The sequence below is a fragment of the Rhipicephalus sanguineus genome, chromosome 3 (assembly GCF_013339695.2).
Source record: "Rhipicephalus sanguineus isolate Rsan-2018 chromosome 3, BIME_Rsan_1.4, whole genome shotgun sequence".
Taxonomy (NCBI): domain Eukaryota; kingdom Metazoa; phylum Arthropoda; class Arachnida; order Ixodida; family Ixodidae; genus Rhipicephalus; species Rhipicephalus sanguineus.
The window spans coordinates 139,759,746-139,784,480 of NC_051178.1; the positions used below are offsets into that span (position 1 = coordinate 139,759,746).

Consider the following 24,735-nt stretch of genomic DNA (forward strand, 5'->3'; position numbering starts at 1 on the left):
GCTCTCTTCATCCTCTTTTTCATCTTCGTCCTCTTCTACTTCGCTCCCAGAACACGTGCGCCCATTTCTCCTGTGCGGGATGCAATAACGATTACAGAGAGAGAAAGAAAGAAAGAGAGGGTGAGAAAGAGAGAAATAAAGATAGAGAAAGTAGGAATTTCTTGGGGAAACTTTCCTTCGCGAGGCGAGATTCAAACACGCGTACCCACGATCCGAAGGCGAGTGTCTTAACCATTCGGCTATCCAGGCACGCTAGCAGACCAACACATAGCCTTGTATAGAATAGTATAGTATAGAATAGTATAGTATAGTATAGTATAGTATAGCAAGGGGGAGGGAAAGAGGGAATTCAGAGTGAGGAGTAGAAATGTGACGGGGGAGGAGGAAAAGCAAGAGGGTAGAGAGTAAGGCATACCATAGAAAGAAAGAGAGAAAAAAAAAGGAAGGGAAGAGAGAGAATCAAAGAAAGAGAAAGAAAGGGAAAGAAAGAGAGAGAGAATGAAAGGGAAGAAAGATAGAAAGAGTGAGAAAGATATAGAGAGAAAGAAGTAGAAATAAACAGAGACAAAAATTACACCACTTCCCGCTAAAGGGGACCATGAGGCGATGCGAAGCCGGAGCACTTGCACGATCGCGTTCCGTTGGCGTTCGTTGGGCATGCTACCGACCTCGCGTCGTGGAACGCGAAGAGGAACGCTACGCGCGTCCTGTCTTCCCTCTAGCCTGGCCGTTAATTCTCACAGGGCGAGCGGGGAACGCAGTCGGCAGGCGTGCGAGAGGGGGGCAGCGTAGGAGAGGAGAGAGAGGGGAATGGTACACGCATGCGCTGGTGCTCATCGCGGCGTTGCGCAGGAGAGAATTTCGGCATGTCTAGCCCGCGTTTCAGAGGAAGAGAGGAAAGCGGGAGGGGAGAGGGGAAGTGGGAGAGGGGGAGTGGAGAGGATATGTGTGGAGAGGGTATGCGCATGCGCAGTAAGGGTGGTCACGCCGCACACCACCACCACCACCGGATTGAACTCCGCCATAAGATACTTCGCATCTAAAAAGAAAAAAATAGCAAACATAGTCATGGATAGTGTAGCATAGAAAAGGGTGGCAAAGTGAGAGGTGAAAGGGTGACAGCCTAGACAAGCCAGGACCAGCTATAGGTGCCCACCAGCTCTGCTGTGACCCAGCCTTGTGCGACTTACTGCAAGCTGCGCTAACCTTTCCTTTAAAAAAAAAAAATATCTTACGGGCCGTGCTGCAGATGTATTGGCGAAATAGATGGTATAGCTAGCGTCAAGCCCCGATTCGTGAGGAAGCTTGTCTAATAATATAATAATTGTTGGGGCTTAATGTCTCAAAACCACGACATGATTATGGGAGAGGCCATAGTGGAGGGCTCCGGAAATTTCGACCACCTGGAGTTTAACGTGCACCTAAGCACACGGGCCTCAAGCATTTTCGCCTCCACGAAAATGCGGCCGACGCGGCCGGAATTCGATCCCACGATTTGCGGGTCAGCAGTCGAGCACCATAGCCCCTAGACCACCGTAGCGGTTAGGAGAGGGGAGCGCGGGGGTAGCTTGTCTCGACCTTGAAATCCCTGCTTCTACAATGATTTGCTCATATATCAAATGATTCCTTCTTGTCCGATAAGTAACGGATATGTCAACTTAACAGCCGTGCTGTAATTGCTGCTAAGCCATGCATGAAAAACTCCAGAATGTGTCCCTGTTTCCTTCTCCCTCTCTTTCGTGTTATTATCTGACAGATTCGTTTGGCGGTATAGCGCATGCCGGAGCGTCTCATTGTGACGAAAGGCGTTGTAACGTTTCTTGTTTGCGCCTGTTATTTACAAGGATCGTGCTTTAGAATCCCTGAGTTGACCGATGCTGTGTGCGAATGAAAGGGAGAGTTTTCGGCAATTATGTAAATGAATCAAAACACTGAGCAGTAAGCAGGACTGGCGCTCACCTCCGGCCACTCAATTCTAGCTGCACGAGGCACCAAATGTTAAAGATAGCAAATGAAGGAATATGTATGGCTAGTCACCATTGTAATGATACATTTAAGTAATGTAATATAAGGTAAGGTGCGCGTGAACACAAACGCATATTAGGGCTGTAAAAAGGGACACTGAACTTCGTTTATGTGATCTCTCTCTCTCTCCCCCTCTCCCCCCCCCACACACACACGTTCTCTCTCTCTCTCTCTCTATGGATTGCATACGACTCTCAATCAGGAATGTTACAGCTCGCAAATAATGCGCCTATACGCGTATGTCCTAGTTCCGTGTATTGTCGAGGCCACCTTCACCACTGGGCGGTAAGGCACCTTCGATCCTGATGGAACGTCCATTTCGCAGCTTGCCGCAGGGCATGCCGAAAAAAAGAGCAAAAGAAAAATCGTCTTGTCGTCCCACAGTCGGCATCCCCATCATGCAAACGCGAAGCCGATGCGTGCTTGTGTCACAGTAACCGGTGGAAAGTTCACATTACGTGAAGTGGCAGGCACCGCGCCGTGGCGGCGACGTGCCTGCGCAAAGTGCGGGCCAATCGTCTCCCTTTCCAAGGACGACGCGGCGAGCTAATTATCTCCGAATGACCTAGGCTCGAACGGCTTCTTCGACGCATAGCCGGCCCGCAGCACTGCATGCCCACCCTCTCCCTTCCTTTTTCTTCTTGCCTCTTCGACCGCTTGAGCGTCGTTGTGTTGGCCATGTGGGCGGCCGGTGGCGGGCCGAGTGCACTCACTGGCTATCACGGTGTAAGAATTTATAGTTTTTGTGCTACGTCGGCGTTATTTCTTTCCCCTTTGCAAATCGGCGACTGGCGCAGCCCCAGTGTGCCCCGTAGTCTCAACTAACTCGAATTGGATGCATTGTTTCTGTTTACGCTAGAACATCTAGATCATGCGAACTTGCGGCCGGGTTATGGAAGGTGGTGGATCTCTTACGCAAACGCTGGTTGGTGGCTTTGAAACATTTGAAACATTGTCTCGATGCCCATAAATAAAATAAGAAAAAAGGATCATGGAAAAAAAAAAAGTCATTACAGGTGCGTCTTATATCGTGGCACACGTTTGGGGGCTAGTTGGTGCATTCTTTCAGAAAGGAAGGATTGCGCAAGAAACACAGCACACCATAGGCAGAGACGAAGACACCTCTGCATATTGTGCTCGTTACACGAAATCGTTTATTTGCTCAGTTTTCGAAAGGTTGTCAAACAACACATCTCGCAACATATCCAATTCTTCAAACGTCTTTTAGATGTGTATCTATCGTTCACCATGTCGATATGCATAGCGATGGCCGATCCATATTGGGCTATCGCTGTTATCTTTTACTGATGGATATGTTACGACGGTTGGTCTTTAAATTTTTTCGAGGATGTTTCGCGAGTCGAGCAGAAGTATGTACTTTGAGAGACAATAAATTGACACTGGCGAAACGCAGGACAGAAAGGAATTGTTAAGAGTTAAATCAGGATAGGTTGCGTGTGCGCAGAACCGCCTCTTCAGCTGTCGTAGTTTTTGAGGAATGTCTTCGTGATTTTTGGCGACGTCCCTACAGCTGTATCGCCAGCACAACGTGCCAGCATCGTTTTCATTGCGTTATTTCCTTTAGCGACGGGGATGAGGTGCGTCCCCAGCATCCGGGTTAATTATTTCTCGTGGAGCGCGATCGCTATCGGGCTGCGTTAATTAGAGTTAGGCGAGAAGTTGGCACCGATCGAACGTTGCAAATAACGCCTATATATGAAAGTGATCTTTGCCTCAATTGCTCGCTTATCTTTCCTGACACTCAATTCTTTACGTTTGTGCGTGCATCTTGAAGCCGCAGTACGCTGAGCTGTAATTTACACGGCCTGTTTGACGTCACTACGCGTCCTATGCTATGCATCATCCGATGGTTCTAAAAGATATCGTGACAACTCGAGTCGATATAAGAGAGATATATGTACCAGCTCAATTCGTTCGCACCTTGCAACGTGACTGGGAAATGTGCCCCGATAACCTGACTTTTTTCTACCTTTCTTCTACTTGCTGTCTTTAAAAGGCCTTTCAAGTCCATTTTTACCATGATGGTTTAATCGGAATGGGAAACGCTATTACCATCACTTCTAGGTGTTGGAAACTTGAATAATCTATGCTTTGTGTACCCAACTTCCAACGGAATTAACTTACACCTGAAATATCTCGTTGAAGATGTAAACGCTGGTTGCCCAATACGTTCGCTGCACCGCAAATGCGGGAAGGTCGATTGTCTTCTTTTTTAGAGATATCGTATAGGTACTTCCATATATTTTAAGGCCGATTATGTGCGCTTGCCGGCATTATATTTCTAGTTTTAGTTTAGACAACGTTGTTCAATTCTTTCTTTAACCTAGCGTAGAACCTAGCGCATGTGTCATTTCGGACAAATGAAAGCTCGACAAGAGCTGCTGGCAACCCCAATGAAAAGCGCACGCGCAGGCGTGTGATAGTGTACTTAGAACAATTATACAGTTAATTCCAAATGGTTACAAATGTTGGCCGTCTCAAAAGTCAACTCGAATATGAGTAAAGAAAAAAAAATACATTTTTTTAGAAACGATCAAACCGGTACATTCGCAGTAAGAACTTCTTCTTGGTCAAGCTGGTTTACACGTACAGTAGTCATTGTAGCGCGAAAGAGCACGGACAGAGGCGAGAACAGGACACCACGAGCGCTATCACAAGTGGGTTTGTCGGGTCGCGCCTAAGAAAACTTTTTAAAACACACTTGAGTGGATGCGCACGGGTTCTTCACGGCAAAGAAAAGAAATAAAATTTAAAAAGACGTGCCTCACTACAAAATAAACATATTGGCGTATCGTTGCCGCAATCTGTGCCTTGTTTTATAATATAGAAAGCTTCCAACAGTTAACGTCTTATGGAAACTAAAATCGTTCACTGACGTTGGCGCATCATATGGCGTCCACTATGCCTTTGACCAGGGTGAGAGAAAAAAGACGAAGTGACTGATAAAAACCAACACACACAATCACACGCACGTGTTGCAAAACGGCAACAAACTGGCGAACACGACGCATTCATTACGTGTTACGTGCAGTACACTGTAAACAAAAATTAGCCGAGATGGGAGCTTTTCCAGCATATCAGCTCCTAAAACCCCCATGCCCCAATCATTTACTCCGTGCTAGCGGAGTGAAGTCGGCACATGTCGTCGTAAAACGCCCCTTGCTTAATGAGGGAGTTTATGAACGACATGACCTTGTTAAACTCTCCACGGAGTTTTAGATCACGTGGTTACAAACTCCCTATGGGAGGTTTAAAAAGTATTTTTGGTCGTGACGTGCGTGTCACGTGGTTAGAAACTCCCTATGGGAGTTTTAAAAACCATTTTTGGTCGTGACGTGCGTGCGTGTGTGAATGTGCGTGTGTGTACGGGCATCTGTTTAGCACGCCGGTGTGAAGCTCCATTGCCTTGTGTGGGTCGCCGTGTGAGCATTGTCGACAGACAACGAAATTATCAGTGCAGCGAGGATTTGCAACGGCCGGCCGAGACAAGTTCAACTCGCACCAGCGTCCGACCGCGAAAACATCGAGCTGGCTGTCCCGTGTTTATTCTCCCGTCAAGCGGCAATGCCCATGCACACGAGTGCAAGCCTCCGACACGCCACGGATACCTCGCTTCAACGTGCCGAGTTACGAAGAAGTGCTAAAAATAATTTCATCGGTAACAAAAGTAAGCTGTTGCGATCGTCAGCGGGTTGTTTCTGGAGTTTCACGGCTAAAACTTCGAAGCAGAAAGAAGTAGGCTTCGCTACGTCGTCGGCATCAAGCCGGCCGGCGGCCGGTGTGAGAGCTGCGCCGGCGACGCGCTCGCCCCGACCACCGGCAACGCTTGCTTCTCGGAGTGTCACCGAACCGATGTTTCACCGGCTGCAACTTCTAAGCGGTAAGAAGGCTTCGCTACGTCGCCGGTGCCAAGCCGGCGGCGTAGCGAACTCACACCGCCACACCGGTCGCCGTGGTGAGTTCTACGAGCTCGCACCGGCCACCGGTGAAGCAAAGAATATGTTTCACAGAAAATAAAAGCTGCTGGAATGAATAAGTTTAAATTGTCTCTTTTGCGCCATGCAACCACCGCTGTCAAACGTCTAAGCTGCTGGAATGAATAAGTTTAAATTGTCTCTTTTGCGCCATGCAACCACCGCTGTCAAACGTCTAGCGAGAAGGCGAGTGCTGATACGAGACAGATTGAACCAACATGCGACCGCCGATGCACTGCGAGCAACAGGAACCGCGACTACGAGCCGTCTCGTTCGTTGTAAGTGCATCGCTCCGTAGCTTAACGCGGATAGCGGACTCGGATAGCGGCAGTGTGTGTGTAAAATAACGGCGACTAAAACTGTACAGCAGCAAGCATTTTGTGATCGCGAGCTGTCGTTCATCCTATAGCCGTGCCGTACTCCTGGGAGAGGCCTAGCGACGCCGTCGGCCACAACGCGGTATACCGGCGGAGCGCCGCGGTTCTTCGCCGGTGTTGCTCGTGAGTGTGTGCCGCTGAAGCGTTCGTGCACGGCCGCTCGTGGTTCGTGTACGATTATGTGCATTTTACAGACTTACGCACAGTACTGCTAAGGCGGATACACCTCATGCGACAGAGTGCCAGCTGATAATCAAAATTCGCTAATTAAAAAGGCGTTGAATTTTAGGTGGGTTTATAGTAATAGATAGGTGTGCCTCAGTGGTATCTATAAAGCCACCGCAAATTTACACGTACGCCATGAATGTTTGTTGCTTAATTACACGGAAAAGAAGTGTCCTATCTGAGCTACATTGGAGGTCAAGATGTGGTGCCTATATATACTCGGTGACCAATGTTTGGTTGTGAAGCGCGGGTGGCGAGCGGTTGTCAGTGTGAGTGTTGTATTACTTTGCGAACCTTGTGTGCATGTTTGTGTACGTGTGATCGAGTTTGCGTGTTTCGATGCTAATTTAATTAAAGATTCTCAGGCGCATGGTGCGACAGTGAAAAGCATTTTTTTTTTCGATGGTTATAAAAATTTACTCCCATACTTACCTGGAAAAGCTCCCCTATGGATGTAAACAAATACTCCCCTCAGTCCATCCAAAACCTCCGTCCTTAAGGGGGGTAAATTTTTTACTCCCCTGGGCGGAGTATATAAAACCCCCATCGGGGCGTGCTCTAGGTGACAAGTCCATTTACTCCCATCTCGGCTCTTTTTAGCTTACAGTGTATGTCCCGCCGTAACGCTCAAGGGCTGTTCTGCAGCATGCAACGCAGAGAACCTCGACCTCTTGAGATCAAACCGCTGTGTCCAACGCATGACTTTCAACGAGTCGCAATGCGCTGATATAAATTGGTCGACGCTAATAGAGTTGCGTGGCGCGCAAATTGCTTCCTTCTCATTTTAGGCGCAACAGCTACGGCTCACGTGAGTCCATGCCATCGCATTAAATCTCGCGTTGCGCTGCATTGCAGCTCGAGAGGTGGCAATGGCCGGTGCCAAGGACGGTATCAAACATCGAGCCGTGACCGAATTTCCGCAAAAAGAGAGCAGCGCCAGCGGGTGTTCGTGAGCGCGTCAATTGGCGCTGGTATATACCGTGCACTTTCTTCAGTGATGGTTAGCAACATTATGCATGCTGGAAGTCTCTGGAAGACAACACGCCGTGGCCGGTGGCCTCGTCCGATTCAAGTATACTGAAAACAATTAGGTGCAGTGTGCAAATGCCAGCACGCGACGCATGTGATGTTCGTTCAGGCTGCATGCTTAGCTGCATCTCGGTCAGCGCAGAAGGGATATTGCAGCGCACATATACTATCACCAACGTGCTCCCTTTCTTTGCAGACAAGGTATTAATGTGTAAAAACGAAAAAGTGCGATGAATCATATCGGGTAATCATGGTCAAAATAATGCGAATGAGGGTTGCTCCTTCGCGAGGTTGTGTTCGAGAATACTAATTATTTGTGGTTGATGAGTTCAGAAGTGGTGTAGCGCCCATTCGCGAAAAAAGGAACTGAAAATCAGTGTGAAGTCCACGTTTAAGAGAGGCTGTGTTTAAACACATGTGCGTTTTTGGTCCTATAGCTTCAGCGTGTATATAGGTACAAATCTTACTGAATGCTTGTCGTTCACTATGATGTCTACGTATATCTTATCGCTCATCCTTCGCCGGAGTTCTTTACAATCGCGTCGGCGTGCTACCCCGTTAACGAATCTTGTCTCATCGTACAATGTTCCACACGCACTAAACTGATTGAAATGAATGTGTTTACTCATAATTGAGTCCTGTGTATCGTTGTGTGGCAAAGCTAACATATAAAGCACTTAGGTGGTGTGCCCTACAGGGTGTTCTTGACAACTCGGCATATGACGCTCTGATGGCCACTAATGGCGGGACATTTTAAGGTACCAACTTTTTCAAGTCGGTACAATAACTTTATACAATTTTATACTTCAAATACGATAGGTTTATACAACTTTATTGTTCAAATACGATAGGTTCATACAAGTTTATAGTTCAAACTCCAATATGGCGGCGGATCCCCTACTTGACAAGGGGGTCGCAATTGAGATGTCGCAGTGGGAAGGGACAGACATGGCTTCGTATACATTGCAGTCCGGCATAAACTATTTCTGTTGTTTCTTGCATATTATGCATATCGTCTCGTTTCGTCGTGTTCTTTCGCCTGCATATTCTGCGGAGCAGTTGCCTAAAAAAATAAATGAACATTTTTTGTAATGAAGTCCATATAGCAGTGCAGCCACTGCAGATATCGTTCTACCGTGTACATTTCACGATAACGCGTGTGCTTGCGTTCTTGATGTATGTACACGCGACTGGCTCTGCAGCCGCGACGCTGTTTGTTGGTGATTACGAAACGACTGGACATTTCTCTTCATTTACTGGAGGGGTAAGGAAGCTGGCGGAATCTCTGTCGCTTCCAGCCAAGGGAGATAACAAACCGGCCGCCTCGGGTCTCCTCTGCCGCGAGCGTCAGCTTGTCAAGCGTGCATACACGAGAGAAACGGGCGAGGGGGGAAGCTTTATTTATCTCTTCTGTCGACGCGGACACAGCGGAATGTATCAAACACCACCTACTCGATTGGCGAGTGCATTCATTTTCCAGTTCTCCTTGTGATTTTGGCACTGGCCGAGTGGATATTTTGTATCAATTGCTGGCTCCTTTTGCACGCGGGCTTGGGATCTAGCCCGGGTAACGACAGATTCGTCCAAGCGGCCATTATGTTCAGGGGCACGTCACCGGGACGTTCATTGAGCTATCGTCGCCGGGGGAAGCGTTGACTGGGCGTGGCACTTCCCTTTTACTGGTTTACATCCGCGTTGTAGTAGTGTACTTGTACGTTCGCCGGGAGGAGAGAGTTCCGGCAGAGCGTGTGAATTCACGCGCTTTGCTTTAGGCCTCCGACCCCCCTACGTCGCCTTCCTGCTCGCATTCGCTCGCTGGCGCGAGCAGGCGCGGTTTTAAAGCGAAGCATCGCCAAAAGCAGCGACCGTCGGCGACGCCCGGCTATCAGACGGCCGTAATGACGGCGTTGGCTTGGAATGCCCCCCCCCCCCTCCCCCTTTCCTTTCCTCGGCATGCACCACCACTAGCATCACCACCACCACCAGTCCGGGAGTCAGCGACCCCCGGAGTCGCCTTTGTCCCTGGCAGCCGTTAACCTTGGTCCCTTCCTATCTGAACGCAAACAGGGTCGGTCGGCACGGCGGCGGGCGGCCCGGTTCGGGGCACCTTTTTTTCTTTTCCCGCGGGACTTCGTTTGGCCCGGGTGGCGGCGGCGGCTTGCCCTTGCTCGCTCACTTGTTTTATCGAGGAGAGAAGAAGACCGCGAAGCCGTTTTCTCCCTGCCCCTCCCTCTCTCTCGCTCGTCCGTGGTGTCACCGGGGCGGCTGACCCCCCGACAACTTCCACTTTCCGCACGTTTCGTCACCGCGGCGCGTATTCACTTTATGCGTGGATCCGCTCGCTTCCTCCGCAGCCACCTAACGACGCACGCCCGATGGTGCTCGACTAAACTGCTCGTGCTTACTTCACTCGCTACTCATCGCGTCTGTTTTCGGAGGGTAGGAGGCCCCCTGTGTACTTTTTTTTAGTTGTTAGATTTGTTTAGGTCGCAGCGACGAAATAAATGCTTCCCGGAAGCAGGAAACGAGGCGGCCGCGGCGTGTACGCTATACGGCAGCCGTTACCTCACTTCGATGTGTGCGTGGGTAGGTCCGTAAGCGTTTCGCAGGAGATAAGCCGCATCGCAGTCTTGATACGTTCTTTATGTTCATACGGCGCCTTCTAATTGAACGTTTCGTCTGCCCATTGAGTCATATAATCAGAAAGTACAAATCATCATTAAAGATTCGGATTGAGTTCAGAATCTCTTCTTTGATTATCTGGGGTCGCAGAGGGCTTCCCCAATAGGATGTTTACATCTGTACTACTCCCATATATGGATGTAAAACAAACTACGCACACACCAGCTTAGACATCGTCTCGTCAAGAATCGTAATGTTCAGACGAATGCCCTAAGGCTAGATTTTGCAGCTAACGTTCGCTCTATATGCTTTACAACGCATCAGGTATGTTTCAACCAACCTAACCGGCCTGGCTTGTTTCACTGCACTGTTGGCGCTTTGTTTGCGGAACATATACATAGGCATAAATGTTTTCCATGTTTCCTGCTATGTTCAAGGGATGTGTGTGCGTGCGTGTGTGTGTTAGGAGGAGGAACAATATGTTTAAGTGAGCGCTGTAAAGGTTTTATCATATATGCAATCTATATACGAGTGTTCCTAATCTGTTGAACACTCGGTTTCATATACTACTCAGCTTTCGACGCGATCGTCCTGACCTCCTCACCACTGAGAAAAAAAAAAAACGTTATTGTGGTCGCTTGTCCGGCATGGGATATGCCTGACTACGTATATGTTTGCGTTATTGTAAGCTCCGGACGTAACGACCATTCAGAGAGACCAACCCGGCCATCCCCTTACCACGCCCACGTGCTCATGACTGTTCTTTATTAATGGAACGACGGAGCCCACGCGACGCACTTAAGAAGGAAAGAAATATACAACTGGCTGATATCGTGGAGGTGCCCGAGAAAAAGAAGTGTTCAGAAGTTACAGATTACGTGGTCTGCTTATGCATCGGTTTTATCGTTTATGTTTCAGTGGCTCACGGTTATACAAATCATATACGCTTACAGATGGTCGCTTGAGCGCATTCTCTGTGCCTCGAAGATGCAACGCAAAAGCGGGCACACGGAAATCAGCCTTCACCCATCCGATAGCACCAAGGCGCCCAGCGATGACCTTTGGTAAAACAATGAATGAACTCCAGCAAACACTTAGTGAGAGACCTTTATTTATAACGCGCGTGTACATTCATACCGCCGGAGACGGGGACAGCAGCACTGTGTTCAGTCAGAGCGTTTTTAACGTTTATTGCAATTAGCTATAGGTTGCTGGTTTAGCTGCTGACCTGAAGTGATCGGCAGCGCCGCAATCATCGTAAATATACCTCTGATTTATTTCCTGAATACACAAAATAATAACAAAATAACATGCGGCATTGAGAAGTATCAAGCACGTCATATAGTTGAGGGAAGACTCACAATATGTCGTAACCAGGCATGCTGCACGCACTACACGCAGTAAAGCCTTCCTCTTTTAGTATACACTGAATGAGTGCTAAATTAAGTTTTCACGCAAACATGAGCAGTGGCATATAGCTTTGGGAGCTGTAAATGAATGCTATGTAACAAACCGCCAAACCCTATCCCACTAGTTAGAAAACTGGCGACGAGACACGATTTGTTGCGACGCGAAAAATGTTCCGTTTCTTGTTCCTCCCAACGTTTGCGCACGCCGCAGCTCTGTGTTTCAACTAAAGCTCATTGCATCAGTCCAGATCGTATTGCAGCGTACGGTTGACGTTGGCAAAGGCTTTCTGGGGTATTTGTGCTTCGTGATTCACCGAAGCCTTGACTATCACTTCGCGTTGTCACCTTGATAATATCACCGTCGTAATAACCGTCGTCCAAGTCCATATATCCAGTGAAGATCTATAGAATCTGATCTCTCATCTAAAGTGATCATCGCATCAGCGACTCAGGGACGCCAGCAGAGCGTAGGTCACGTAGGTGCAGTTCTGATATGTATAGCGACTCTCAAAACGAAAAAAAAAGAATTATATATATATATATATATATATATATATATATATATATATATATATATATATATATATATATATATATGACTAGTCGCCAGTGGTCGGCGTTGGCACCGTCTTACAGTCGTAAATCGCGCATAGCTTGGCAGTGTTCATTTCTTTGCCGCGACTTCAATCGAACATTGTTAGGTCAGGAGTCTCAATTACGATAAGCGTATGTTAATTCCTGCCGACGTAGCACGCCGGCAGGATACGTCGGTCATTAAGGGCAACTGACTGGATTCCAGGAGATGGCAAACGCGTGAGGGGGAGACAGAAAATAAGGTGGGTAGACGAGATTAAGAAGTTTGTAGGTATAACGTGGCAGCAGAAAGCACAGGACCGGGTTGATTGGCGGAACATGGGAGAGGCTTTTGCCCTGCAGTGGGCGTAGACAGGCTGATGATGATGATGATGATGTTAATTCGGTGAAAGCGAATCCGTATCCCGCGTTAGGGGCTTTGCAATAGGGCCACAATGTCGAAGCACGTGTACGAGCGCTATACTTAAAAATTTCCGCGCGAAGTCTACAGCGAGGCCCATTGTCTTTGCAGATCACTCGTGGACGAAATCCAGGGTAGCGACACCACACTGCAGGAACAGCTTCGCGTGCTCGGTACCCATAGAAAGTGGTGCTAGGTCGTCCCTGCTAGGGCTGATCGAAGAACATACCGCGGCGCTATCTGAAGGTACGTTCTGCCCTTGCGGCAGGCTGCGGTGCTTTCCACGTCATGCATAGAAATACTTGTGAGAGCTGCTCCGAAAAGCGAGTCGTCATCGGTGGTGTAATTGAGCAAGAAAACAGTTAACTATACTTTAACTCTTCCCGTGGCGTTCTTGTGTGTATGCATGTGATTCCCAAATAAGTTTTCAGCGTATACAGGTGGAGCTGAGGAAACTGTAGAAACGCATCGCTTCGTATACGAGCTGCTTGTGTCGTCTCGATGCGGAGGAATGAGCCTGTGATGGCAACTTTATGCGGCGATCCGTAAACCAAAGGAAAATGTAACCACACATCAGTTTCGATTCCGAATGCGGATACAAGCTTCGGTCCGTTTGACGTCTCTGGACAGGAGAGAAGGGCCACATGACGTTACCTTCGTGCGCCAATAAGGAATGTCAGACGTGGACACGAATGAGCAAAGAAGCGCCTAAAGATCCACTGCGCAAGCCGGACTTGAGCATTAGTGAGGGCTGTCCCTGCACATGCAGGAACGTGCAAGGCTGGCTTTGCCGCACTTGCCACGGGGGATGCTAAGAACCAATATTGTACCAAGCAACTGAAAGGGCGAATGAGGTTCCCCGATAAAACCTCACAGCAAAGCATACGCTGCCTTACGTACGCGGAGAGCTTAACCCAGAAGTTCCGAGCCGTAAGCCCTCTATAACTTGGACTCTTAGTTCGGCGCTTCTAGCAAATTAACGCCGCGCCGTCACTGTTAAGACCTGACGTCCTGACAAGGAGCGGGAGCGTAACGCAGCGCCCGCCATCGCGCTCCTAGCGACTGGTGCTCTCTCGATCGGCAACGCCATTGTTACGAAAGAGGAGCCCCGGACAACGGGACTCCTCCACCCACCTACGCGCTCTCGACACGGAGCGCCTTCCTAGCGCATGCGTTTCCCGGGAAAAACTGCTCGAACTGTATCAACAAGTGCTGTCGTCGGCCCTCCCCCGCGCGTCCGGGAGGGAGCCAGTGTCCACCCACCAACGAGGCCGCGAGCAGCGCCATAGGGTAGCCATCCCCCGCAGTCGCCAAGAGAGAACGGAAGGGAGAAGAAGCACTCGAAGGGGAGAAAAGGGATGCAAGGGTGAAATTGGGAGAAGGAGAACGGTGGGCTTGAACCGCGAGGACGGAGGAGAGGAAGAGACTCGGACTCCGAGACGGAGGGCGGCGGCAGCCCGCGAGGAGGAGGACACGGGACCGCCTTCCCCTCTCCTCTTCGACATCCGCTCGGCTCGATTTTTTTCTTTCCCCCTGCTCTCTCCGAAGGCGAACCGCGGTTCGATTTTTCCGAACCTAGCGCGGAGAGTCCAAACACCGAGAAGCTTCGAGTCCGGAGCCGGCGTTCGAGGCTCGCCGCCAGAACCCCGGTGCCGAACGCCGTCAGCGGTAGCGTGCGTGTACGCGCGCCGACGCCGCGCGCTGGGCGTCGACACCCACGCGCGCCCAGAGGATTGTTGTTCTTTGTGCGAGCATCCCACGGCCATGTCAGCGCGGCCTGTCCGCGCCCGTGTCGTCGTCGCTGCCGCGGCTCAACCGTTCTACTAAACCTCGACGCATCAGCCGACAGCGTCGAGAGTTTCAGCACGCTCCACCGGAGCAGCATAGACGGGGACGGCAGCACCACGGCATTTTTGACGTGCGGTGTTTTCCCGAAGTGACGTTTCCTCGTCGAAATCCTCGCCGTCACTCTGAAGCGCCATTGGGACAGCTGTCACTCCGCGGCGAAACGTGTTGATGTGATCAGTGTGTTCGTGAGGCGTACCTCTCTCTCCTCCTTGTTCTTTCTTTGGCGCTTCTGAATGCGATTGCTGACATTTGGACTGGAGCTTCTCTGCTTTGATCTATCCACGCCGCCCTCAGCTCTGGCACCATCCATTGCGCGTCTAGCTTTAGAGACGTTCAGCAGTTCGCGTCGCTTCTGCATGGTCTAAACGAAGCGGGAGCGGCGCGTTTTATTCTTTTGTGCCGAGCAAGTAGCCTTCGCCCGCTCGGTCGGCACGCAGCCTTTTCATCTTCCTCAAACAGCGTTGCGCCGAAACTGCTGTCGTATCGCGTTCTACTTGCGGCCTCGTCACGAACTTTGCAAATGACCGTAGCGCCTTGCCGTTCTCGAAAACCATCTTTGAAAAGAAGAGCCCTCTAATTTGGTTTTCGATAACTCGTGCGTCCCTAAGTTCCAGCGGCCGGCACGTGCTAGAAGCGGCGGCGCGGTTAATAAGGCGGCGCCATGTGTCTTTCCTCTAGCTCGTAAAACATGCTCTCCACTCGATTTTCATGCGCGCATCTTCGGCGAACGGGCCCTCGCTTCGAAGGCTAGTGGGGGCACTCTTTTACGACGGCTTTGCCGCACGAAGCGTAGAGCCGTGGCAGATGCCACTTGTCGAGGCGCGCTGGTAAGTTGTTGCTTATCGGGCCGGGCGCGTTTCGCGGCCACGGCGTTGATGCCGCCCGCGAGCAGTCGTGTAAAGTTACTTGCTCGCGCCGCGAAGCGAGCTCGCTCATGAATCGTGCCTGCTGTCCACCGACACCAACCACCGCCGGCAGTGCCGGGTGCGGCTGCGGAACGTCTTTCGATACTCGGAGAGGGTGGATACAGGCGGACGCTTCCCGTGCATCTGGCTTCTGCCTATCTTAGCTAGGGGTCAACAGCCGCGTCGCGATAACGCCCGCGCCGCGTTGTCCTTGTACCAAGGTCCTCGCGCGAAAGAAAGTGGCCTCCGCGAGGCATATTCCGCTATCTTGCAGATCCCGTATCCCTGCCATACGGGAGTTGCCCAGAGGGACTAATTTTGGCCTAGCTGCTCTTCCTTGTGCGAGAGTAGTATACATACAACGGTGCCAATGTACATACGTCGTGTTGTTATTTCTCACGTCATTAATGCATGGACGACCTCGAGCGTTGCCCTTTCAGACCATGTTCCTGTTGCTCGCTGCCGTCATCGCGCGTGGGAAAGCGATCCAGGAAACTAGCGGCTGCATGAATGAATGAATGACATTTATGTTTCTCGGTCTACCAAACTGGACTCACAGTAGTAGTATTGAGAACGATTTCAACAAATATCACAACTTTAGAGCGCTTCTTCAAGTCACTTAGCATTCCCTGCCTGCCAAGTTGCCCGGCAGGTCGTGTTACGAAAACCGCCGATACGACTATAGCCTGTCTGGTGCAGTCAGGTGTGCTCAGCTGTGCAAGCTTGTTTGATTTCTGTTACGGTTGCCGATGCGCTACACTGCGTTCCTTATATACATATTCTCACAGTTGTCGGCGAAAGCAAACGGAAATAACAGGGTATCAGGACTGCTCCGTGTCACTGGGCCTTAATCTTTAGCTTTAGTCAGGGAACCCTGCCAACACTCGGATGTTTCGCGTGATGCGTCATGTTTTGCCCCTGCTGTACAGCAAAAGCTCTGCGCACTCCTCCTTAAAGCAGTTGACGACGAGCCGCGGACTGTCTAGAGCACTTTCGCACCTTCCTGACCGAGGTTTACACCTGGTATAGCATGCCATACCCTACCAGTGCACCTGTGTAAAGTCTTGCGCCTTTGTCAAAACATAATCCAGCGCCATGCCCGTCAATCCGGCGTCCAACGCGCTATCCGTGGAACGGCTAGTGCCCTCTACGACGTCGTCGTCGTCACCCTTGACGTCGGCCAATGCCGTAGTGACGAGCTCGCCCGCGTGCACGCTGTGTCCTCTCGCAGCCGTGCAGCGGGGCCGGGTGCCGCCGTCGCAGCATGGCGGCCTGCCGGGTCAGATGTCGCTGAGCAACGGCGACGCGGCGGCTGCAGCGGCGCTCAACGGCCACTCGTACCTGTCCAGCTTCATCTCGCTGCTGCTGCGCGCCGAGCCGTACCCCCCGAGCAGGTACGCGCAGTGCATGCAGCCGAACAACATCATGGGCATCGACAACATCTGCGAGCTGGCTGCTAGGTTGCTCTTCAGCGCTGTCGAGTGGGCCCGCAACATACCCTTCTTCCCGGACCTGCAGGTGAGTCATTCGTGAGATGGCACGGGCTTGCGAGCGCTTACGTTTTGTGTCACGGCTGATGTCTTGTGCTGTAACGTGAACTGCAAGAGCTATATACTTCTAGTCCTGAGTGGTTTTGCTAAGATTCGGCTTAAACGTTGCTTTGCGGAACAGCGTTATAGTATTTCAGTGGAAGCAACTGGCCTTTCAAACGGCGTCAGCCCTTGAGGAGTGCGAATGCGCGGGTGTTTGGCTACTTATACGTATACACGCCACACGTCATTCCGTGTCTGAGCACCGTCTGTTTTGTCTTGGAACATCAGCGCGCGCTTGGTAGCTTATATTACAATGCTATGTCATAATGAAACTTAGTATTACCATGCGGAGGTGTTATGATTCAGTGTTGTCTCGCGCTACCCTGACACTGTGACCTGAACATCTTAGTGCTTACCGAACACCGCCAGTAAACTTGTGGAATCAAACACGCTGTTGGCTCTTCTGCGACTTCTTACGAATCACGTTACGTACACCTTATAAACGAGCCACTTCTTTATAGACGGGTGCCCTTTCGCTTTGCGGTGATGCCACTATACAGACAAAGAAACCTGCAACAGGATTGAGTTCAGCTCATGGCAATATGGACGCAACTGAAGAAGAAGCCCTCAAACAGCTGTGCCTTCTGTCGTTCTATATATTAGAGTATAGACTACTTGTTGTCAGCTCGTAAAATAAGTTAGACCTGTAACTTCAACATTGAGACTTTACTCTCATGAGCATACCGGGAATATTGTGAAGCCGTTTTGTCGACTTCGCAGAATAGTATCTCGCTTGTTTCCGATGTACGCTATTACGATCTTGACAGCTCGCTCACTGCAGCCTTCACCACACGTATGACATTTGAAGAAAGAGATCCTAAGATTGAATGGAGTTCGCTGGCAACACAGTCCTTAAGATCATTATACACAAAGATATGCAAATATATCTTTATGTCATTGCCACGAGTGTCTAACATTCAGACACGAAATAATACTTCGTTATGTCTTCATGTCGGTATACAAACTATAACTGATTGAAAATACCATCAACTCTTGATCTCAAAGGTATATTTCGCTTGACTTCTCGAAGGGTTGCACATTTTCAACTGCTTCACACATACGTGCGCAGCGGCGACTGTTTTTCACTTGCAAGAGTGCTCTTAAGGAAATGAGAAAAAAAAAAAAAAACTTCCATTGTTTCCTGTGACCCCTGTATGTTCACGTATAGTCCTCTCGCGTGTTCTATTTTTATCCTCTAAGCTGCGTTATCTTGTGTAATTGGCTGGGCTTCCGGTTAGCTACAAATAACGGCCATTGAGGTTCATAGTTTCCTGTTTTTTTTTTTTTTATTTCTTGTGCTGTACGAGGAAACATTGCTAGACGCAGCAAAACGAAGAAACAAACAGCAAGTAGTTTTTGCCGCCCGCCCATATAGACCACCGCCGCGACAGTCGTCATCCTCTTCTTTCCTCCATGCATTTCTTTGTTCATCTCGGACTGTGCGTGCGCAGAATGTCAAGCTAGAATGTGCCAATGAAGACGTCTCACAGGCGATACATGCACACAACCCGTTTTAGCAAGTCTTCTGACCCGCGAGTGAGTGTGTGTATGTGTTTGTGTGTATAATGTGTGTCAGGATAGCCACGAAAAAGGGTCCGGCTACTAGCTATAGCTGGGCAGGTGGCTTCGGCCCATCGCCGCAATTAGGAGCGTTTAGACCACGTCACTGTGATCGGCGTGCATTCGCAGCGTTACGTGCCATCTCGATAAAGTAAATTGATGCCGTTCGTCCGACGCTCGCACACTGACATTTCATGCCTTCCATCGTCGAGCCGCGGCCACGACGTCTCAATCCTGTTCAGCTTGGCGTCCGGCTTGTATAGACGTACTACATATACGCGTATACATCTGTGCTCGCGGTGGCACGTCTGTCGCGGCTCACACGTCATCCTTCTCTGAAGCACCGATCCACAAACGGCGTTCCTCGACAGTTTTCTCGCGTGTTTGTGCGAGTGCTCATAGCCTGTCGTCTCCGCATACGTGGACGAGTGACACGGGAAAGAGAAAAAAAAGCGAATGACGTACGTGCTTGGCCCCCTAGCTGAATCTGTGCGCTCGTGGCGCGGCATGCAGTGCGCACGCGCGACGCGTGTAACGGCTAATTTCACGGCGTCGAATGGGCTCTTTTTCTGCCTCGTCCCGAGTTATCTCGGGAACGTGCAGCGCCAATCGGTAATCGGCGTGACTGCCAGTTCGTCCTCTTATTCGGCCGATTCGACTCGCACCCGCACAATTTTGCCGCCTCCCCTTTATAACATCGCGCCGTCGGCTGTACACGTGAGACTCTTGTCTACGCCTTTGCAGCCCTGAAAAGAAATAAAGACACACTTAGGTACCGAGGAGTGTGTCGAGAAAGAAAAGGAGCGACAAAACAGAACTGATTTGGCGACTTGTTTAGCTGGCAACACTCGCTACGGCGCCGAGACGAGCAGTTCCTTTTTGACCGGCCTTTTTTCACGGAGCTTTCGACTTGCCTGCCAAGTCTGGATGACGTTGTTATTTAGGTGCGCTTCTCGCGTCTCCTTCACCGTTCGTACCTTGGGACGCAGAAAATAAGTCGGCGGCTGTTGCGAAGGCAGCGCCCTTATACGGTAAAGTTGTGCGGTTTCGCTTTATTACTGCCACCCAATCGGTGGGCGCATCTACAAGCCCCCCCCCCCTCCCCCCTCCCTTCCTGTAAACAGAAAACCTGTCATGAAATTGTGTCGCACGCGTGGCGAGCATTTTGTGATCGTTATACGCGTTAGTTCTCGTTTTATGATTTCAGTCACAGCTCGTTTAACTATAAGGGCTTACTCAAGGGCACCTGCGTTCAAGCTATTCCTACACAGTAAATCCAGTGCCTGGACTGCACCATGATGGCCTGTAGCAGAGCTACCACTCATGTGAAACGAGACCGTCTCTGCAGTACAGATGCCAAGACGTCTGTCTTCTTTGTGTTTAAGCCGAGACCGTCTACTCGGTTAATTGCAGCCACTGAGACGCTTGCCGCAACGAAACGCCATGGTGCGCTGTCTTATGAGAGCGTTAGCAGCACGCAGGTGCTTCAAAGGCACGTAGGACGAGTCTTACTGTATACACACTGTACTGTAGCTAAAACAATACCTTCAGGACTCTTGGAGACCTGAGAGCGAGAGAGAAGGAAAGATGACACACTCGGGTTGGCCGGCTCCCAAACCGACTCAGTGCGTGATCAGGTTACTGCTCCGGCCTGGAAAGCAAGACGTAGAATTCAGCTCACGAGAGATGGGTTGTTTTCACGCACAACCAGCGTTTTAGTTTTCGTTGTTTCAGCGCCCTGAGCGCCCAGAAAAGAACGGTCTTCCATCAAAGTAGAATAAGAGCGACGTCGAACACGGGATGCCTTTAAGCGAGGAGCTCGCGTTCTATGGACGTTGCGTAACCTCAACTTGATCGTTGCGAAAGCAGGCCATATGCTTTGTATACCATTGCGGCGGACAGCTTCATCATCACGTAATGCTCTACCAGGTACGCATGACAAGGACCGACGAAAGCGACATACAACACAGCGTGATTGGTGGAGACGTGATCACCCTGTGTTGCCCGTCATTTTCGTCGGTCCTTGTCATACCTGGCAGCACATTACAAGATGAAATCCAACCAACTGGCTCCCGTTGCAGCCTTATTGTACAGTTTCAGACATCGACATCGTCATCTGAGGTTCTGAAGACAATACGAGAGGAATCGATTTCCTTAATGATTTCTATACAGAGGCATGCACGTTGAAGTAGGTATATTGCCGCCTCTGGAAATCGAACGTCCATAAGGCGACGTGGCCGATCCATTGACAACGGAGGCCGAGCTTCGCCTCACTTTTGTAGCGAACATGCATCTGCGTGACAATGAATGCGCAACGCAGGTTTTACGAAAATGTAGATAGACTCGCACTGCATTTCAGTGCGCATAAGCTTCGTCTGTGTTGTCCATGTTTTTTCGTCCTCAACTTTGCAGCGCTAAAATTTTTCTACGCATAAGCAAGCTGCAGCCGCAGGAGAGTCTTCGTCCGTTCCAGTTCGGATATAACACTGCCGGAATTTGCGGACAATACTGCTCACATTGCCCATACAGTATATACGCACGCGCCCTTCTTGCGCGTTGTGCCTTATATAAATGTTGGACGACTTCTCTCTGTGTGACGTGCTTTCTGTCCGGTGTTGTCGCAGGTGACGGACCAGGTGGCGCTCTTACGGTTGGTCTGGAGCGAGCTGTTCGTGCTGAACGCGTCGCAGTGCTCTATGCCGCTGCACGTGGCGCCCCTACTGGCGGCAGCGGGTCTTCACGCGTCGCCCATGGCGGCGGACCGCGTGGTGGCCTTCATGGACCACATCCGCATCTTCCAGGAGCAGGTCGAGAAGCTCAAGGCACTGCACGTGGACGCCGCCGAATACAGCTGCCTCAAGGCCATCGTGCTCTTCACCACCGGTCAGTCCTCTCCTTTTTCCCCCTAAGTTTGGCCACGATGGCGAGGCATGTTATAGGACATCTATATGACACCTCTACTCGCAAACGCTTTCTTTTTCAGCTAATATCAGCCATCGTTTCGCGTATACTTTCAGTGCTTTACACACTCTTTACGGACATTATGTATAGCATCATGTGCATTATATTTGATTTGGATCGCTCAGAGAAAACGGCTTCACATAGCCGTACTTTCCGTCGTGGATTCTTGTCCACGCATTTGGGCATGGCAACGTTTGACACGTTGGGATCTTCGCTTTGAACGAGCTTAAACATCGTGAAAACGTGGTGTATATGCCAACGCTTCGTGATTATCGGTCGCGCTGAAGATGCTACAAATTGTTTGTGACGGCGCGATATAGTGAACAAAGCGTTCAAGGACCTATAGCCAGGGGGAGGAGGTGGTGTTGGGGGTTTCAACCCCCCTTGAAGGTTTTCACTTTTGCATGTGTATATATACACGCACACACACAAACGCACGCACGAACATGCATAAAGTATGGTTGAACCCTCCCCCTTCCCCGAAAAAAACTTTCTGGCTACGGTATACTGGCGTTGTGATTTCGGATTTTGTCTTTTTTCTATAATGCAGCGAGTTTTCAGGAGGCAGCAGTTGGATTTCATTCAGCATATATAGCAACCATACCAACCTCTACGTATAGGTGCGTCGTCACGCGTGCTCCAGACGCAGCAACAGCATTTTGATATCCTAAATTGTCATCCGCTCTGCACAAAAGATAATATTAGAACGTATAACGATCCATAAATCATTTCACGAAAGCCACGCCTTTGCCGCGCCACTTTATATGGCGCCCCGCATGCGCAAAGCTTAATTTTCGTCCAGTCACGATTTTTAACGCTGCAGCTGCCGGCAGGAACTTAAAGCTGCATGATGACGCCTTTCCCGGAGGTCTTATAAATTCTTATACACAGTACCTGTTCTAGACTTCGTACTACAAACAGAACGAAGACGATGCTTACCACAATCATCTTGTTTGCACTCGCCCCAGGCAAAATCGCGCTGCGCAGAAGGAAAAAAAAAAGAAAAGAAAGGAAGAACGCCTTTGGCTTTGGCGGAAGTGTGCTGTTGACCCAACGGTGGATAAACAAGTTGGCCGCCTTGTAATCAACGAACAAGCATGCTAATGCGCAACACGGCTGAGGCGTGATGATCCGATTTGTCCTTATCTCCGAATCTGTAGCGCGTTCCTCACGACGTTACATGCCTGCGCGCGCCTCCGCTTATACACGACGTCTAGCAGAAGCTCCTCTTCACCTGACGGGCAAAATGCGGCGGCCCGGCCCGTTATTCGCGCGGACATCGTCGGCGCTGCAGGGCCCTCGTGTCCATGCCTTAGCGTTTACGCGAACGGCCTTCGGTGCGTCTCTTCATCTCTTTTTCGTTCTCGATGTAGGTCCAGCGTAATAGTAGCCGCTCATCTTTCGCGTAGGATGGACCACGCGCGCCTCTTCGCCCTCAATAGGCCCGAGCTCTTCGGAATCCGCTTTTCGGTCTCGAGCTCGCGCGATACGAGACGAGCACATAAAGAAGGAGGTGAAGAAAAAAAGAAAATACGCGAAGAAACGAAGTGCTGAGCCTGTGCAGAGGTGAGTGGACGAAGATCGTAAAATGAAGGATACGAAGGTTCCGCGTGTCCACGCTTCATATAGGGAACAGTATAAGGTGTAGGAAAGGGGAGGTGGGGGGGAGTTACAACGGAGCCGCGCACAATCGGTCCAGATGATCCAACACGATAGCCGGCGTCCGTCCTTTGCACAGTTACGCACTTCTTGCATTTCTTCTTTCTTTTTTTCGCTCCTTCAGACCTACATGCGGCGTCGTAATCACGATAGGTGCCCGAGGGCGCCCGCCCTTCTGTCTCGTTCGCACCTCGGGCAGGCGCTGTCGTACGTCGCCGCGCCGTACGAACGAACGACGGCAAGAAAATATATACACGGAATACAGAAACAAGAGCACCGTACTTCGCCAAGCCCGAAGACAGCTTCGGGCCTCGGGACAAGGCGGCAAAACGGGGCGCCCGCCGGCTCTTGCCGGGGCCCGCGGGGCTACAGAGCGCGTGCGCGAGTTTCGAAAGCGCGACGAATCTCTCGTCTCATATATATATCGTCGTAGTCGTGTGTATGCCTGCGCCTTCGCAAAGTAGCCGCCGGCGTCGGGGGTTGAGTGCTGCAGCTCCCGCGCCGCTGGCCGTCGTTCTCTTCTATCGCCCATTCGGCTCGGCAAGCCGTGGCCTGTTATAAAGCTGCCGCTCTGGACAATGCGTATCGGTACTTCCAACTCCTCTCCTATACACCCCTGTCTTCTTCTTCTTGTTGGCCATGTAAGGAGACCGGCGCCGTCCGTTGGGCCTCTTCGGCAGTTTCCGTGTTGCCCGTTAAGTCAGCTGCTGCTCTGCGTAGTCTTCGTGAAGAGGAAACTGTGCAGTGTCTAGGGCCGTACAAGAGGGCTATACGCTGCTATCTATCGCACCTCTGTAGAGCGGCAAGGCCGAGAGACATGCGTGATCTTTTCTCTCCTTCGCGTTGCGCGCGCGTGTGTGTTCAAGTTGCCAAAGATGTTTCTCCCCCGTGCATCTGTCCGATACGCCGCCGCGGCCGCCTCGGACATCGGGCCGTGTCGTGAGAAGCGATGGAAGTTGTGCGTATTTGCGGCAGATTGAAGGCGAAGAATAATCAGAAAGTGCGCACGCATCACTTCGTTAGATTCGCTGACGTCGCCTGTCAGGCTCGCGTGCACACACAAACACACACACACACACACACACACACACACACACACACACACACACACACACACACACACACACACACCACACACACACTCTCTCTCTCTCTCTCTCTCTCTCGCGCGCGCGCGCGCGAGAGAGAGAGAGAGAACGCTGGCTATAACTTTTCGTGCACAGTCGCACATTTGAATGCCGGTATGAGAACACTGTGAACTATCTGGCAGCGCAAAACACTACACAAGAGCCAGTTCTGCGTATCTACGTTCTCACTGTTTCGATTTGGTCTATATATGAGAGTGTACAGCGTTTTCATCAGCGAAATTATAAATAGCGCAGATCATGCCGTAAATCTGTATTGAAACATTATGGAAGGCATGCCACAGATAGACAGATGCCAGCTGGGCCCTGAAACGTGCGGATGCCTCGTACACTGGCTCTTCGATCAGCCTCCAAGAAAAGCTTCCACCGATATAAGCCTGCACTTCGTG

General features: G+C 50.5%; 1 protein-coding gene across 1 annotated transcript in view; it reads left to right on the forward strand.

Annotated features, from left to right (window-relative positions):
- Nucleotides 1-22,926, forward strand: part of LOC119385902 (steroid receptor seven-up, isoforms B/C) — a 37,906-nt gene extending 14,980 nt beyond the window's left edge. Inside the window, exons 2-5 of the mRNA XM_049414148.1 lie at nucleotides 12,788-12,922; nucleotides 16,661-16,947; nucleotides 21,206-21,464; nucleotides 22,916-22,926. Of these exons, the coding sequence (XP_049270105.1) occupies nucleotides 12,788-12,922; nucleotides 16,661-16,947; nucleotides 21,206-21,464; nucleotides 22,916-22,926 (692 nt within the window). The remainder of the gene's footprint in view (nucleotides 1-12,787; nucleotides 12,923-16,660; nucleotides 16,948-21,205; nucleotides 21,465-22,915) is intronic.
- The last annotated feature ends 1,809 nt before the right edge of the window (nucleotides 22,927-24,735 follow it).